At 40.9% G+C, this 19,239-nt stretch overlaps 1 protein-coding gene across 4 annotated transcripts in view; it reads right to left on the reverse strand.

The window, feature by feature from the left end:
- Positions 1-19,239, reverse strand: part of Helz (helicase with zinc finger) — a 141,152-nt gene that overhangs the window by 66,104 nt on the left and 55,809 nt on the right. For 2 of the 4 annotated variants that reach the window (XM_075990298.1, XM_075990299.1), the window contains 5 exons: positions 14,322-14,589; positions 8,013-8,346; positions 7,104-7,234; positions 1,459-1,638; positions 876-977 (listed from right to left, as the gene is read on the reverse strand). In XM_075990298.1, coding sequence (XP_075846413.1) covers positions 876-977; positions 1,459-1,638; positions 7,104-7,234; positions 8,013-8,346; positions 14,322-14,589 — 1,015 coding nt within the window. Of the gene's footprint in view, positions 1-875; positions 981-1,458; positions 1,639-7,103; positions 7,235-8,012; positions 8,347-14,321; positions 14,590-19,239 lie in introns of all 4 variants that reach the window. The other 2 variants (XM_075990296.1, XM_075990297.1) reach the window with 1 other exon arrangement.

The following is a 19,239-nucleotide window of genomic DNA, read 5'->3' on the forward strand; positions in this document are numbered from 1 at the left end:
ACTGTGCTGAACACTTTCAAAGGGTTTTGGTGATGGGAATTAAAGAATTAAATAGCATAACTTCATGTTTCCATGCCTGGACTCGACTAGAAATAAGAGGTTAGTATATTATGAATCAAAGTGTGGTTAGAAATTAATTTTAAGCAGTAATTAATAATCATATGACCAACCTAAACCATGGTGTATTAGTTTGCAAAATGGCAAAACTAATAACTCATATAACAACAAAAGTAAATGATATAATAAAATAACTACTTATGATTCTTTATTGTTTTCTGAAGAAAAGGATTTTTATTCTCCCATAGTCTATATTTAAGTATATTTTATGTCCACATATAATCATTGAACCTTTCTACAGCAATGGAAAATTTCTTTTGATACTCTTTCTCTTACATAGTAGCAAAAAGTCCTTAACACATCATCACAGTGCTGCAGAAGTGTGAAGAACACATGCTTCTCTAATGTGCAGCTTCCAGTAAATGACCACAGTTAAAATTTGACTCCGTCAAGAACTGTTATTACATGACTTCTCTGCTATGCAAACCGTGCTAGTAAACAAACTCAATTTGATTTAAGCTAATTGCTTATCTTACACTATTTTTTAGATGTACATACCAAAATCTACTCCAACCGTAACAACAGTTTTACATGAGAAACTTAAAAAAGGATGTCTTTCTGTATATGTAATGTTTCAGAAATGGTCAACAATTTTTACATTTTGCCTTAATTTAAGGATTTCTTCCAATGACATAACCTTCAAATGCCAATGCACAATTAATGCTTTAGGTGTTTCCAAAGCCTCTAAAATCTTTACAGACACCTTTTCTTAAGAATAACAAAGAACGATACAGATACATAATAAGCCTTAAAAATACCTGAGAGGTCTTGCCTGGGGATTGCCTGCTTCTACATATGGATGTAAATAATCCTTTATGTAGAGGTCAGCAGCACTATTAGAATGGGTGCAAATGAGAATCCTGCTGAAATAAATGGTGCAAATAAAAAGAATGACACAACATAAAGCTAGTCAAGCAGTATATAATACCAAAAGAGCAGTGGCCATCTTACATGTCCATTTCCCTCACCCTGCTCAGTCTTCACCAAGGACCCCATGATGTCTTTAGAGAGTATGTTACTCTAGGCTAAAGAGGACTTCCCCCAAATAAATTTTAAATCTGTCTGTAATAAACATTCTAAACCCAGCTCTTTGAGTTCTAACATACCCAACCCTTAGCACACTTGAAGATTTGACAGCTATGTTAAAAACTCTCATTGTCTACATTGCCAGCTTCTAAAACAACATATTCTAAGAGAATACAAACTTCATCGCTTTGAGGTCTTGCTCTTCCTTTAATGATTAAGAGCTGGATAAACTGTCTCGTTGGCCCTCATTCTATCTTTAAAACAAGAAGAGAAACTGTGTCTGGCTAAGGAGACAGTAATGCCTCCTCCACTCACCTGGTCTCCTGCTGCTGCAAGATGTGCTTGACAGCCTGAGCCAGGGTGAAGGTTTTGCCTGTCCCGTAGGGTCCGATGATGAGAACAGGCGGCAGCTGGATGGAGAGAGGAGTGGTGATGGCCAGGACAGCTTCTTTCTGTTTTGCATTGAGTCGAGGATCTAATTGCTCATCCCACTGTCTGTAGAAAATACAAACATACACATCAGTATTGTCAGTTTCACCAACACACCTACACAAGTAGCACAGCATCTACAATAACCAACACTTACACTAACATCTCTCCAGATTACAGTCAATGTAATCTCTTCTACAAGGAATCAAAACTAACCTGAGTTATATACTAATCTAAAGAAAACAAACACTTGTAGTCTACTTGCTGGCAATACTTCAAAATACAAGAAAAAACTGTTTCCCATAATGGGGAAGCTGTAACAGAATACAAAAAAACAACTATCTACTGTCTACTGCTGACCTACTGGAAGATCTCCATCCAGGCCTGGGACACAAAGAAAAGGAAAAACCCACATCCCCCTGGTTAAGAGATATCTGATTAAGTAACAGATTGACTAAAATCTTGATTAAATAGCAGGGTTTCTTTTCATACACCCAGATGAAATGGCGTATTTTCTGGTATTTTCCCACATATGCCATCCACCCACACAGCTCCTACTGTTCAGAGTGATGACCACCTGTAGCACATGTGGCTGTGTAATGAACCCGCTCCCACGAGAGCCCCTTCCAACATGGTTATGATTTGAAGATTTCAATGGACACCAGATGCTGAGGCAGGTGAAAGTAAAGAATCAATGGCATTCTTCCTCACAACGCCAACCAAAATACTAATGCTGCAACAGTTATGGTAAAAGTGCTGAAATGTGAGCTAAAACAGAAGGGTGTGTGAAGACACCGGCTAAACTTGTCAAGTATCTGTGGAACGACCAAAGGCAGGAGGACAGAGTTGAGACCAAAAGTCCCTCTTGGTGAGGAAGGCTGAACTCCTTACATATGAAAACTGTCCTAACAGTCAAAGATTGCAACTGATCCACTGTGCTAAACTCAAACCAAGGAGAGTCTTTAAATCTACAGACCCTTAGAAAATCAACTCAGGAGATAAAAACATGCCACTACTACTTTTTCTGAATTTGACCTTTTTTTTTTTTTGTACATTAGAAGGAAAGAGAACTCTGACCATATACTACATAAAGCACCTTACTTCAGAGTCCCTCTGCAATGGCCAGCTTCTGCAATAATAGCTCTTCCAGTGCCTGGCAATGCTCTATCTTCTATCACAAAAGAAGAAATGAGCTCTAAGTGACCACCACGTCCAGACCCGACATGAGGCAGTCACTGGCATGGTTACCCACAAACCATCCCCAGCACCGCTTTCCTCTGCCTTTCTATTCTACAGAGCCTAGCTTCTGGAGACCCAACTCTGGTCAGTCTGACAGTGGAAGAAGTCTCTCAAAACAGCCTCCACATCTATTAAAACAAAACAAACCATCAAACAAACAAATAATGCTCAGTGTTTTGGGTTTTTTGAGTCAAAAAAGCCCTATTCATGTTTGTGCTCCTCTGGTTGCAAAGAGCACAAGGTAAATAAATTTTGAGCAGCCAACACAAACCCAATGAACAACAAGCATCAGAAAACAAAGCAAAAAACAAAACTCCCAACATGTTATTATAGGCCAAGAGGAAAGGTGATGTGGTCTATGATAACACTATTGGCCTTTGCCCCAGTCCTGGCTACTTGACTCTGGGCTTCTGTAACTCAACTTACTACAGAAGCTCAGCTCAGAAAGCAGTTCCACACACCCAATCTGACTGACACTGCAATTGCAAGATCCCCTGCCGTCTATAACCCTCCCTCTATCTACAAAGGTAAGACATGGCACTAGACGGCTGTCCTAAAGCCAATGACACCTTGCATATGTTTGCATCAACTAAAACACTCTAAATCTAAAGTTGTTTGGAAAAATAATTGAGCATCAAAAGTTTAATCCACTTTAGCTTCTATTTCTATATTCTCTGATGATTTTAGGAAAAGACATTACTTGAATAATCACATTAAAAACCAAAACAACACATACCAACCATTTCCATCAGCATGAGTTACAAAACGCTAAAGATATAGGACTCTGTATATTAATTACAAAGCTAAGAGTTTAACAACAAACTTAAGGAACAATTCTGTAAATTTGTCAATATCATTCCTTAACTATGGACCCATTCTGATTATCAACTGTTTTAGTGTAAGGGACTCAGAGCAGATCTGAGACTTTGTTGATGTCAGTTATCTCTGCAATTTCTGGCAATAAATAATGAATACGTAAAGAAAGCCAAAATCTGAAAGCAACTATCGTCATTGTCCAACCACTGAGTAAGAAAGCAACCTAAGCATGCAGCTTTCAGAGCCTTGTCTCCACAGCTGAAAACAGTCTATCCAAGCTTAGTTTCAGAGGGAAAAAAAAATTTAAATGAAAAAAAATTCTTTCACTCCCAGCACTATGTTAATTCAAAGCCTTTCCTCCTCTGGCCCGATTCATTCCTGCAATTAGTTCATAGGCTACATGCTCAAGAATGACTTTTCGGCTTCATTGTCTATCTAAAAGCTCCCAAGGTCCAGTTGAAGAGCAGAAGGAGGGAGAAGATGAGCAAGAAGTCTGAACCGCGAGGGGTTGGTCCATCCACTGAGACAGTGTGCCTGTTCTAATGGGAGCTCACCAAATCCAGCTGGACCAGGACTGAATGAGCATGCGAGCAAACCGAACTCTCTGAATGTGGCTGACAGTGGGGGCTGACTGAGAAGCCATTGATAAAGGCACTGGGACTTGTTTCTACTTCATGTACTGGCTTTTTGGGACCCTAGTCTATTTGGATGCAAAGCTTCCTAGGACTGGAAGTAGGGGGGAGGGCTTTGGACTTCCCATAGGGCAGGGTTCCATGCCCTCTCTTAAGGAGGGAGGGGGAGGGAGGAGGGGGAGGGGGGGCGGAGAAGGGGAGGAAGTGTAAATTTTTGAATGGAAAAAATAAAAAATAAAATAAAATCCCTGTGATTCCAGAAAAGGGTTTGCATGGCTACCAGCATCTCAGGTCCTAGACACAGGACCCTCCTCTACTATTCCTACTGTAGTGGGCAAGCCTGGCCCTGCTTGGAAGCACCCTGATTGGGGGCTGGAGAGATGGCTCAGAGGTTAAGAGCATTGTCTGCTCTTCCAAAGGTCCTGAGTTCAATTCCCAGCAACCACATGGTGGCTCACAACCATCTGTAATGAGGTCTGGTGCCCTCTCCTGGCCTGCAGGCATACACACAGACAGAACATTGTATATATAATAAATAAATAAATATTTAAAAAAAAAAAAGAAAGCACCCTGATCTGTGACAGCTTCTGGCACTTCTGTACTTAACAGCCAGCCAGTAGTACTGTTGGACACAATAAGCAAATCAAGTCACAATGCCAAAAGCTTCACTAGGCTGAAATTAATATTAACTTCCTCTTTAAACCTGAAATTAATATTAACTTCAATGTACAAGACTTTCTTGATTGTCAAAATAAATAAGACATGATCTCGTATTTTACAAAGCTTGAAGTTCAAGGAAAAAGTTGAAATGTACACAACTGACAAAAATTAATTTAGAGAGATCATGCTGGAAAGCCCAAAACTGGCACATCAGGGACTCAGTAAATACGTGCTGAAATAATGGAACAGAAGCATCCTGCTCATCTACTTGAAGAGTGAGCACTTAAGCTGCATGTGACTCTAAAGTACAAAACGATCTTCAAAAGGCTGATCCCAGTCAAAGACTGGTCAGCAGAGGAAACCATGCAGCTGTGAACAGAGATGAGGAGGTAGAGAAACACATGAGTACACAGCATCAATATATTTAAGCTAACAGACTAGACTCTTAAATGATTAATGATGGCGGATTCTTTGTTGCATCGATTTTACCATAATGTTTAAAAAGCTTAATAGGAATAACAAAAACATAAGGAGGTAAATAAGTACAGGAAGGCATAAATAAGTGTCAAGACAACTGAATGCACCCAGAACTGGGAATGAGAAAAGACGACGGGACTAGAAGGCAGTCAGTGAGAAGCTAGAACAGAGCTCAGCATCAGGTTCTCAGACTTTATCCAAAGATCTACACATGATGAAATGCCACAGTTATTTTAAAAACTAACTTTGGAAGAAGTATTTAGGTTATGCCAAACAACAGAGATACAGACAGCAGGATGGAAGATCAACAGAATGTCACCAAAATAGTTCAAGTATAACCTCAGCACCAGTTATAAGAATGGAAAGAAAGAGATGGATGCAAAGCTCAACCAAATGAGAGCTGGGATGTCCCTGAGTTTCTATGATCAGATCACAATTACTTTCAGGACAATGAGCAGCAAAGTCACAGTAAATGAAGAATGTTGGGAGACACGCAGACTATTGCCTATTGAGAAACGTGGCAATAAAAAGAAGTGGGGTGAGGCAGTAATGGAAAGCTTGTACTAAAAGGTGTATCATGTTTTATTCTGTTTTTAGGACCAGGAACAATGGAATATTGAATGGACTTGTATGTCTTGATCCTTCTAGGCCTGATCTATAAAAATGTACCACCTGGTCCTCTGTGTTCACTCTTTACTTGTCAACAGTAATCAATAAATCACTAAAGACACCAAGACATCCATCAGGAGGGAACAGGACCACCACTCTGCCAAGTGGCCGCCCAAGCAAATCTTTATGTGTAAAGTCACTTAGATACTTTCCTATGGTCAAGTGAGCTAGGAAAGCAGAAGTTAATGGGACAGAAACCAGTGACAAAGAATACTCACACAGCTGCATTTCTTGGGACAAACCAGCAGTAATTCATTTAACTTCAAGTGGAGTTAACAGTTAAGAAGATGGCTATTTGCACAACCCCTAACTTGACAGCAGTTTCTGAAGAAATATCTTCTGGCCTCTCCCTGTACTTTGCTAAATCACAATACCATCTACGTCCAAAGCTGTTGTATCTATTTGAACCACTGCAGAAGGTCATGATTGTCACGTCAGAATTCCATTTGGAAATATCCCTAAGCTGCTCAGTGTTCTATCAAATTGAGATCACTGAGAGAAGCCACAGAACTAATCTCCAGTCTGAATGTCAAATGTCTCGTTCATCTCCTAAAGAACATAGGCAAGCTTCTAACAAAGGCAGGCTTGAGCTCAGTGTACTAGCTTGCACTGGCAACACCAGCACTGGGGTGACGGAGGCTAGAGGATTACCACAAGTTCAAGGTCAACTTGAACTACATAATAAGATTTAGTCCAGCCTGGTTATAGTGTGAAACACTGTGTTAAAAAAAAGAAAAAGAGGGGCTGGAGAGATGGCTCAGTGGTTAGGAGCATTGCCTGTTCTTCCAAAGGTCCTGAGTTCAATTCCCAGCAACCACATGGTGGCTCACAACCATCTGTAATGAGGTCTGGTGCCCTCTTCTGGTCTGCAGACATACACACAGACAGAATATTGTATGCATAATAAAAATAAATAAATATTTAAAAAAAAAAAAAAAGAAAAAGAAAAAAAGCCAAACAAGCAAGTGTGCTTGAACTGATACAGGCATTCAATTTAATATTAACATCCTCCTTTTTCTAAGAAATCTCTTTTCATACCTGTTGGGACTCCAAGGTATGGTAGGAGTCATACTGATGTCTGGAAACAAAACATCATTGTCCTTAATTCTGTCTAGTGCATAATGCATTTCACAGAGGGGTAGTCGATTCAACTGAAACTGAAGTTCAACCTGAAATACAAAATGAACGTTTTTAAAATAGCTTTTACACCAACATCACTATTGGCAGTGCACAAAAATACTTCATGGAGACAACAATTTGCAGGACAAGTTTAGAGCTTCTTTCAGACTATGATTGTATCCCATTGGCAGCATTTGTTAGGCACTGTAACAAGCAGTTACCATGGATGACCTTGTGTGATCATACTAACAGCATACATGCTATTAATGACCTCATTTTACATACTAAGAAGTGAAATCTTATAAATGCTAGATAAAGAGTGTCTGAGCAGACCATGCCCATGAAGAACACATTTGATAACACCAGAACAAGTGTGTAGTATCACATGTTGAGTGATAATCGACCTTACAACCCTGTACAGACTGACTATGAATAATGGTCTATTTCATCTAAAGGCTAGATTTAGCTTTCCAGTTAAATATAGCCAACAGGGCACAGGCTTCACCTAAATACCATTAGTGAAAAACAAGGAAAGCAGACAATGCTGATCCAGTGGCCCTAGTCACAGCAGCTTAAAAAACAAACAAAAAAACCTTACTCTTTCATTGCAGATGTCAAACGTCTAATCAGAGAGTTCAAGCTTGTACAAAACTAGAACATACTACATGTTCCTTAAATTCAAAAGGTGACAGAAACTGCAATTCTAACTACCCAGGATAATATGCCTTCAAAGTCAAGTGCACTTCTGGTCGGCAAGGGAGAACAAGCAGCAAGCAACAGCTGACACTGGGGTGAAGACACTGGGGAAGGCACTGCCTGCAAACATACCTGTGTGTCACAGTCAGGCCGAAGATTAAGCTCTTCACAGCATTCCCTGGATATCCTTAAAAATATATAATCTTTTGTTTTTTCTTCAATAGTAGCTTCATAAACCTTCTCTTTGGTTCCCTGGTTCTGTACTAGCTTCTCTTTAGGGACTGGCAATAAATAAACAGCATTGACTTTGGTCATCACCAGTCGTCCAGCCAAAGTATCTTCAGAAAGGGTTTCGGTAAGCTTAAAACGACCAAAAAGTTGTCCATTCTGAGCATACTTTGCACCCCCAGAAACTCCAGTGAGCATGAAGCTTGCTAAAATCTGCAATTGCACTTTAAGGTTGAACCTAAATCGAAAGCAGAAAACTAGTTTGAGTATTTCTCATCAAAACCATAAGAACTAAAAAATACAACAAAGAAATTCAAATATAAATATATGGAAATGTAAAATTCTGTATCAATTTCACTGTACTGAATTAACAAATCTATATATACTATATCTTTCTTTCCTATATCCAAGCTGAAGGCAAGTTATATAAGATAAAGTAATATTTTTAATAATTTTTAGATGACTGAGTGTGGCCCCTGAGTGGGCTCAGTGGGTAAAGGTGCCTGCTGCCCAGCCTGGTGAGCAGAGTTCAATTCCAGAACCCACGTGGTGGAAGCAGTAAGCTGACTGTGAAAGCTGTTATCTGACCTCATATGTGAATGCTGCCTCTCAGACAGACACACATGCACAAGGACATATAATTCTTGTGAGTCTGAGTAAACTACAGGTGATTTTTAATAAGTGAAACACATTAACTAATAGGTAAACCTGTTTGAATATGGTTGAGATAATTAAAGACTTTAAAATTACTGAAAGCTAGGAGGAAAGGCACTGAATTAAAACTACAATGGACTTTCAGCTGAGGGCTTGCCAGGTAAATCTTACCAAAAGAATCTAACCATAACATTTCTCTCTCGGTAATGATAATAAATAACAACCAGAATAAAAGTGTACCCGGTATTACAAAGAAGTGAGTCTCACATGGGAGATTCACTGTGTGGAAAAGAGCTCAGCCTATCTTAGAGACAACAATCGGGACACTCATGTACATGTGAGTATGAGACAAAGTGTGCTTGAAGGTGTCAGAGAATCAAGAGTTGTTAACTTACACAGTATTGGCAAGGCGTGGTGGTGCACACCTCTAATCCCAGCACTTGGAGGCAGAGGCAGGCTGATCTCTGAGTTCAAGGTTAGGCTGGTCTACAAAGTGAGTCCAGGGCAGCCAGGGCTACACACAAAAAAAACCCAGTCTTGAAAAAAAAAAAAAAAAAAGAAGGAGGAGGAGGAAGAGAAGGAGGAGGGAGGGAGGGAGGGAGGGAGGGAGGGAGGGAAGGAGGGAGGGGAAAGAAGGAAGGAAGGAAAAAAGGAGGGAAGGGAGAAAAGAAGAAAGGGAAGGAACCATCACATATATTACAGGGAGGGAAACATCACATATAATACAAAGAGGTATCCGGGCGGGTGGTGGTGCATGCCTTTAATCCTAGCACTCGGGAGGCAAAGGCAGGCAGATCTCTGTGAGTTCAAGACCAGCCTGGTCTACAAGAGCTAGTTCTAGGACAGGCTCCAAAGCTACAGAGAAACCCTGTCTTGAAAAACATACACAGATAGATAGATATCTAGATATACAGATAGGTAGGTAGGTAGGTAGGTAGGTAGGTAGGTAGGTAGGTAGGTAGATAGGTAGATAGGTAGATAGGTAGATAGGTAGATAGAAAGAATACAAAGAGGTATAAAACCAAAAGGTCTACACATATTAAAATTAATATTCAATAGTACAGTTTTATATAGGATCAAATAAAATTCAGTAAGATCTGCCTTGTATGAGACTTTCTAAAAATCCTATTACACTTCTTTTATTCTGTATGTAATTTTTCTGGGTAATTTAAAGAAATGCATACGTCATCTTACCCAAGTTTATCTGACTATTTAAAGACCAGATGTATACTAAGACTCAAATTAAAAAGCCTGCACACGAAAAGCCATGATAGCCTCTGTCCACCTCACCAATTGAAAAGAACCTGAGTCCTTGTGTCACAGGTGATTCTTTAAGGAGAGTTTCACAAGTCACCTTTCACATGATGAGAAGGACTGGGTCATTAAAACTCACTTAAGTTAGAAGAGACTGCCTCTAATACAGCTGCCCAACAAGACCTCTCTCTGTTGCTCAAGGTCATGTCCAGGCTTCAAATGTTTCCCTTCCTCTTTAAACTCCATCTTCCTCGGGCTTCTGAAGAATCACACCCTCCAGGAACTCTCAGCTACCTAACTACCTCCATTGCCATCCAAAATCAGCCACCTTCTCAAGGCCCCAGTGTGCCCTCATCTTACCTTCTAACAGATACCTTTGATCCTGCATTCTCCATGCCCAGATGTGTAACACCGAATAACCTCTGGCCTCTCCACCGTGACCCCAAATCAAATCTTTCTAACATTATGCAAAAAGGCTCCATCATTCAGTTATGTCTCCAAGCCAGAAGCTGAGTTACATCAACTGTGCCCGTCTCACCAACAGCCATTCCCCCCGCTATACTCTCACAAAGCCATGGTTTCTAGGGACACCATGGGTCCCTACTACTGGTTAGGTCATTTTCAACTCAACATTTTTAGCCTATGTTACTATAATAAACTTTGAACATGGCTTTCTGTCATGTTTCTATCACCATAAACTAAACTCTCCTTTCAACCACTTTATTCATGAGAACTAAGCCCACAGCCTGACAGCAGCAAGAGAAACTGCTGTGACACTAACCAGTGCCTTGACACACTAGAAAATAAACACCTCAAAAAGCAGATTTTCCTGCAGGAGACTAGCCACATACTAAAGATGCGTGTTTAGAATTTCTAGTAGAAACCACTACTACTAATATCTCATCTTCCTAAAAGGTTGGCATGCTAAACTAAAATTCCAGTCATAGCCTCCTTCAAGTATTAGAACAGCTCTGCCAGCTTGGAGCTGGAGAGATGACTCAAAGGTTAGGAACACTTGCTGCTCTTCCAGAGGACCCACACCCAAAACACGCAGGTCACAATCTCCCATATGTAACTCCAGTTCCGGGGATCTAACACTCTCTTCTGTCCTCCTTGGGACACCAGCACTCACATACACATACCTGTACACAGACACATATAGAAACACATAGTTAAAAATCTAAAGAACAGGACTTTGAAACTTAATAATTCAAATTCTTTCCACTCTTGCATACCACATTTTGAATCAATCTTGAAGCCAATAATCTCAACCTTCCCAGGAGGCAATGCAGCCACCAAGATTACCAGCTGTTGTAAGCACTTGTGTAGCTGATAAGAAATGTGATGAGGACCAATGCCAGCATTAGGCAGGCCATGTCTCTGAAGCGATAAGTCAGTTTTCAAACACCAGAGCTATATAGCAAATTTGATTGCATGAGATTTTTTGCACTACATGAACAAGAATCAGCCTAGTAAAATAAACTATTTGGAGTTTTTCGACATTTTAGATTACACTGAGTTTGGTTTGTTGATGCAGAGTGGAGAAGTGAGGTAACCCACGGAAGCTGTGCTCATGGCTAGGATGTGACACACATCCTACTCCCGCACTAGGCCTGCCAGGCAGGAGTGCGCTAGGTAGCCAGGCATGGAGACCAGGTAGGTTTGCACTGCACAGTTCAATAGAAATCGCAGCTTTAGTTAATGTCTAGTCTTTGCCTTTTAAGATTTATTTTTATTATCTTTAATTATGTGTATGTTGAAGGCATAAATCAATTTATGTCAGGTGTTCTCAGAGGCCAAAGTGTTGGATCCCCTGAAAATGAGGGTTACAGGCAGTTGTGAGCCACCTGATGTGGGTTCTGGCAATAAAACCTGGGTCCTCTGCAAGAATAGCACTTAACCTGAGTCATGTCTCCAGCCCTAAAGCCTTATTTCTTTAAAAATGTATCTCTCAGAACTGAATATATTTCTTCCAAGGTAGGATCACTGAATGCACATCAACATGTGGCCTAAATTTGTTCTTGTTTTAAGAAAGAAACAAATTCTGAAGAATCTGAAAGCCTCTGTAAAGTCAGTAAGATGAAGTGTATTGTCCTTAGCACCTGCATGTCACAAGCTTTATAAACAGTATCTTACTGTAGCTGGGGTTAGTTAAGAAATTGCTAGGTGGCCCAAGCTGGCCTTTAACCCATGACTCTCCCTTGCCTTTGTCTCCTGAGTGCTAAGATTACAGATGTGTAACATCAGGACCAAATGTCTGGTAAGCTGCTGTGCTTTTGTTTTTGTTTTGACACAGGCTCTTACTATACAGTCCTGCCTGGCCTGGAAGTCATTGAGCTCCACCTGATCTGCCTCTCAAGTATCCAAGTGCTAGGATTAAAAGCATGGATCCCAAGCCAGGCATCAGCCCAATACTCACAGAGTGTTCTTTCCTAAGAAAAAGGATATGATATTGGGAACCATACACAAGCATATTCATGTGTTAATAAATATAATTTCATCAGAACACAGTACAGTCAAAATCAATACATGCCTTTAAGATTTATTTGCACAGATGGGAGGCTAAGGAAGACAGCTCAACAGGTACAGTGCCAGGATGACCTGAGCTCAAAACTCAGAATCCACCCAAAAATGGGGTGTAGTAGCCCACACTTGTGACCTCAATAAGTGCAAGAGATAAGAGAATCAGCCAGAAGCTTGAGTATACAATGCGGAAGCAAAACAAGAGAAACCCTGTCTCAAAACCAAGGTGGATGGAGGGATCCCAATCCTGAAGACTGTCCTCTAACATCACGTGTACACATGGGCACTTGACAGTTACCAATAAACGGCCCAGCACATATCTGTAATATGAGCACTCAAGAGGAAATGGGTAAGAGTGACAAGTTCTAGACCAGCCTATGCTACACAGCAAAACTCTGCTCCGCACAGAGCAGGGAGATAAGAACACAACCAAAAGAGCAATGGCAGAGTCCCAGAATAATGAAAACAAAGTATAATGACCTGGCACATCTCATGTAAGATACTTTGAAAGGTCCTATCACATTTAATCAACAAGCAGAGTGGCACAATGTACTTTACATTTTCATTTGCTCTTTTTGTGTATGGTCCTAATGAGCATTCTGATTCTATTATTAATGATAAGACAGCTTACAAAAAAGTATATTGGTTAGACTATATTTAAAAGGAAAAATAGTTACAAAAATGTAATCATGTCTCATTGAGGTTCAATTTTGAAAATTCATCCTATTTTACCTAAACAGGAAAAATTATTTTCAAAATAATGACCTTTGTAATAGTTTTACTCACTCACACTTTCATTTAAGACTACTTCTCTTACATTAATCAAATAATCTTTTGCTTTCAGCTCTTTATATGTGGCTGTGGCCAAAATATAAAAGATGACAGAGCACTTATAAACTTATAACTTTCAAAATATGTGGCTTACTTTTGTCTTTGTACATTGATTCAACAAATATTCTCTAAGTGCTTGCAATAGCCTACACATACTGCAAAGTGTCTCAAGAGTGAGGACTGGTTTTATACGGCAAAAGTGAGCACAGCTGATCCCAGGAGACATTCAGTGAGGTACTGTGAAAAAGAGCCAGGTACTAAATACAATTCTTTCTTTCTGGTTTTTTTGTTTGTTTTGTGCCCGGGTTTCTCTGTAACCCTGGCTATTTCCTGGAACTCGCTTTGTAGACCAGGCTGGCCTCAAACTCACCGAGATCCACCTGCCTCTGCCTCCCAAATGCTGGGATTAAAGGAATGAGCCACTACCGACGGCTTCCTAAACACAATTCTTACTAGCACTTCCAATAAAGATAGAATACAGAGCGCCAAGGGTGCTGGCTCATACCTGCAATCTGACATGCAAGAGGCAGAAGCAGGACTACTGAGAGTTCAAGTCCAACCTGGCCTACATATCGAGCTCTAAGTCAGTCAGGACTTCATAACAAGACCCTGTTTCGAAGCTAGCTGATTGATTGGTTAAATAAAAACAGCTAATGGAGAATAATTATTTTAATGCCCATCTTTACTTAAGCGCATCTAAACTGTAAAATTTAAAACACCACTCTAAAGGTAGACCAAGGAGAATAGAGAAGAGGGGGAGAGGAGGGGAGGAGGGGAGAGGACTGGAGGAATAAAAAGGAGGGGAGGAGTGGGGTGAAGTAGGGAGGAGAGGAGGGGAAAGAGGACAGGAGGGGAGGGAAGAGGGGAGGAGAGGAGGGAGGAAAAGAGAAAAGAGAGGAGGGGAGGGAAGAGAGGAGTAGAGGGGAGGAGGGAGGTTCTCAAAGAACTTACTTGCTGACTTCTTTATACTGGGCTATCTCCTCAATATAAAGCAGGTCGTGCAACCGTGACTGATAGTTTGCCTTGGTCAATGATTTGTCTAAAACGGACTGTGTAAACAGCTGGTCAGCAGAAAGAGGAATTTGGTATCTGATCAGAAGGCTCTTCTCCAAATCAGTAGTATCATTAGGTTCGAAATCTACGATAGTCTTAGAGGAAGCATCCCAGCGCTTGGCTGTGGTCACCAGTTGCTGCTTTGCATGCATCAGGTACTCAAGATCTAAAGGAAACAAGGAACACGTTTATAAAGGAACACAGGGTTAAATTCTCAAGTGAATAAGTACTTATTTTTGTAACAGAGTTTCATATACTAGAGCTAAAATCCTTAAAATAAAATAACACAAAACTCATTGAGAGAGTACTTTTCCCATGCCTGGCATCTTTGATCATTTTAACAAAATAACATTGTTAGGAATCCACTTGAGAACATCTTTTTATGCACTGGCTATCTCGTGCCACAAATAGTTACTTTTCAGTTAAACATTCAGAACTTAACTCTTCAGCCAAGAGACCCTGACCTGCAGGAGAAACCTGACCAATTCCTTGTATGATGAAATGTACCGAGTGGCGGACAACAGTCACTTTCCTCCTCATCCTGCTAGTACCTGCCCCATGAGACAAAGAGAAGATCCAAAGTCCTGAAAGTGTCCATCTTTGTGTGGCAAAGCGCAGAGAAGCTGTTTGAAGGTCACCTTGCTACCAGCACCAATCTGTTAGAAGATACAGGTGTACAACACTGCCAACTCCTTGGAACATGTGATAGGAAGTCGTTTGAATGCCACTTCCCAAAAGGCCATGTAAAACTCAGCAAATTATACTATAAACAGGACACAGTGTCAAAACCAGAACTGTCAGATTCTGGCATCTTTGATAGAGTGGTACCATAAACAGCAAACATGAGAGTCACTACCTGAGACTTACTGGGTGGAGCATGCCCGCCCAGGAAAGCAAAACATAGCCAAAAGTTAGAAAGTTGTCTAGCTAACTCATGAGGCAAAGGTTCAGAGTTCAGGGGAAGTCACCTCAAGCTGTCTCTGAATTAGAACAGGCGTGACTGCAACCTCCCATTCAGTTAGTAATTTGGCAAGTTTGTTTATTTATTGATTATTTTGTGGTGTTAGAGATCAAGTCCAAAATCCAACGTTATTCTACCACTGAACTACACCCCAGGCTCTGGTGCTGTAACCTCTAAATATCACATACGCATTATAAATACACATGCAGCCATTAACAAAGAAATTTCACAACAGTGGCAAGGATCTTAGTATCTTTTTGTTTGGTTTTTTGGGGTTTTTTTTTTTGGCATCCTAGTTCTTAATAAAAATATATAAAGGCCCTAAATTCTGCCGGGCGGTGGTGGCGCACGCCTTTAATCCCAGCACTCGGGAGGCAGAGGCAGGCGGATCTCTGTGAGTTCGAGACCAGCCTGGTCTACAGAGCTAGTTCCAGGACAGGCTCCAAAGCCACAGAGAAACCCTGTCTCAAAAAAACCAAAAAAGGCCCTAAGTTCTAACTTTTGATTCTTGTGAAAGCATTTTTGTAAGAGTATTGTTATTCTCAGACAGCAGCATAACAGCAATAAAGATGAACTATCCATTAAAATTACACTTCAAACTACTCTAGGGCTGGAGAGATGGCTAAGCAATTAAAAACACTCTTTCCAGGACAAGAGTCTGAATTCCAGCACACATGACAGATGGCTCACAACCAGCTCCATGACAGCTGACACCCTCTTCTGACACCAATGGGTACAAACACACATGACATACTAACACACACAAATACATACATACACACACATATATAAGTCATTTTAAATAAAAATTACTCTGCACTGGATCATTGATAGCCTATGTTTTTTATCTCAGCATTGAGCAGATAGAAAGGCAGGCAAATCTCTGTGAGTTTGAGGCCAGACTGATCTACAGAGTGAGTTCCATGACAGTCAGAAACACAGGGAAACCCTGTCTTGAAAAATCAAAGAGAGAGAGAATGAGAATATAGAAGGATGTCTAACTGCTATTGTAAGGTGGGAAATTTACATTTCATAATTACATTACAGATTTTATTTAAGTGCTTTAGACTATACTTTAAACCATACATTCTTCTCATTTAAAGGTCACTGGCTGTTTCGATGTTCCTTAAGGTGCTTGGGAAAAACAGACCAAAAATGGTATCCTGAGAATGCTATGGAAAACATGTTAAAATCTACAGAAATCAACTTCTCTACTTCTGCCTAGAAGTATTTAAACTTTGGGAATCGGCATAAGCGGCAGTATTTTTTTGACATTTTATACAGATAGTGCCATCATTAACACTTTGGTTTTAGGAATTTCTTAGTGTCTTGAGCAAGTAGCATCACAAAATTTTCAAACAATGTTAATTTTTATCCCATTTCACTTGGAGGTGTGGGACAGGATCTCACTTAGTAGGCCAGGCTAACCTAGAACTCGTGGCTGCTCCCCAAGTACTAGGATTAGCTAATGAGCCACCATACCCAGTGTCGTGTTAATGACTATGTAGGAGGGAAAGCTGCAGCAGCAGAGAGAGGCACCTGAAAACATCCTGGTGTGCCAGCCTCAAGAGGTCATGCTTGTGACTGGCTGGTGGCTCCTGGGAAGCTTTACAGAACTACTTCTCTTGGGAGCCCGAGTCAGACTTCTGCCTCTCTGTTCTTCATTCTTTCCTTGTGTTTTTTGTTTATTTGTTTCCCTCTTGGGGGTGGGGAGTGATTTTATGTTGTGCAGAGAAAGTCTTCCTCTACAATACTCTATAGCTGGAAGCCGCAGTCATTCCCCTGCTTCAGTCTCTCGATTGCTAGGATTACAGGTGTGAGCCACCACACCTTGCTCATTCCTCTTATCTGAAAAAGAAACTGTTAGCTGTGTAATGACTCACTAATTTACAGTGCTTAAAGGTCATTACTTCTAGAGACTCTCCATTTATGGAGTAGAAGGTAAGGTGCCCTATGAGATGCTGGACACACCAGCACCTAACAAGTGTGGTCACTGTCATCCCCAGCTGTAGCTCCTGCATCTGCGATCATCAAAACCAGACTGAGTAATGCTCAGGACTGCTGCGCAGCTCTTTGGCCACAGTATATGTGTCCCCTCAACCTGTACCAGCCTAAAATGAATCACACACCGGAAAGACAAAAATGAACAAACTTGGACAATAGTCACAAATCAACAGGAGAGTTTAACAGTGCTTATTAAGACTATTCATTAACCAACTCTTGTAACAAAAATCTCCAAGCAAACCTGACACCAATATAGAAGGTACTACCCTGAGGTGTGGCAAGTAGGCAGAAACTGTAAATAAATTTAAGAGAAATCCATGGAAAATCAAACTGGACTATACCTAAAGGGCACTTGCTTAACATGCGTGCGATACTGAAATGGATCCTCAGCATCGCAAAAATCTAACAGGATATAATTAACACCACAGAAGGGCTGCCACTCCCCAAACTAGCCAACTCTGGGCTACAGAGACGGCTCGGGAGTTAAGAGCACTGCTGCTCTTCCAGAGGACCAGATTTCAGCTCCCAGCACCCACATCAGGCAGCTCACTATCTATAATGCCAGCTCCATGGATCAATGGCTCTGTCCTCTGAGGGCACCTCCACTCATCCGTGCATACCCATATGCAGACATGCACACCTACATGTAATTGTAAAAGAATAAAATAAATAAATCCTTTTACAAAATAGCCAACTCAACTAGAATAGCTAGTCTGACACATGAAATACTTCCCACTATCTTTAGGCTCTCTGGTGTTTAAGATCAAGAGCCTGCTCGCATTCCAGTCACAAAGCTACTTCCCATATAATACAGTATCCAAAGGAGAGCTTTGCTGTGAAATATAAAATGCTATCAATTTAAACAGTGTCTTTAATGGGGCCTGGAGACTATACGAGAAGATGCTGAGAGGAAAACAAAGCAGAGGTGGCCCACAGGATTCAATAAATGTCATTTATTAAAAGCAGTTCTATTTATCTAAAAGCAAGATAAAATGTTTCCTAATTTCAAAGTTAGACACCACACTTTCCCTTAGAAGATCAAAGTTTTGGCTGTTCACATTAAATAAAACCCAAGCACACAGCTCCAACTAGCACTCCTGCTCCCTGACTACACTCCTCTCCCACACTGCTACCCAGAGGCAACGTGAAGCCTTTTTGGCTGTGCCAACCATTGGCCTCTATTTTCTCCCGCTTTAAGAACCTAATAAAAGCTGAAACACACACACACACACACACACACAAACAAACTTGCCAGGCAGTAGTGGTGCACGCCTTTGATCCCAGCACTCAGGGAGACGGAGGCTAGCAAATCTCTGTGAGTTCAAGGCCAGTCTGATCTACTTACTGAGTGAGTTCCAGGACAACCAGAGATTCACAGAGAAACCCTGTCTGGGGGTGGGGGAAAGCCCCACATAACCAATGCCAGGCGGCAGTGCACACACCTTTAAAATCCCAGCACTCAGGAGGCAGAGGCAGGTGATCTCTGAGTTCGAGGCCAGCCTGTTCTACAGACTGAGATCCAGGACAGCCAGGGGTAGACTGAAAAACCCTGTCTCATTGAGGTGGAGGGATCCCCCACATAACCAGACTGAAGCAGTGAAAGCAGAGGGCAGCTTCTCCATGTGCTGTCATTCACTACACTGACCTTTGAAGACAAACTTTAAAACCCTCTTTTTCTAATGCTTTGCTGATCACACAATATTCATGGATTGAAGATAAGTGTCCTTAGTTTGCCATCAACTTTGGCAATGGGAAATCATTTTTAAGGTAGACTAAACTTTGTGGTGATGTAATCATGTCTTGCTAGACTCACGGCAGAGAAATGAATAGCATGCTTCCAGATTCAAACCT

This window comes from Microtus pennsylvanicus, chromosome 11, assembly GCF_037038515.1.
Source record: "Microtus pennsylvanicus isolate mMicPen1 chromosome 11, mMicPen1.hap1, whole genome shotgun sequence".
NCBI classification, from domain to species: Eukaryota; Metazoa; Chordata; class Mammalia; order Rodentia; family Cricetidae; genus Microtus; species Microtus pennsylvanicus.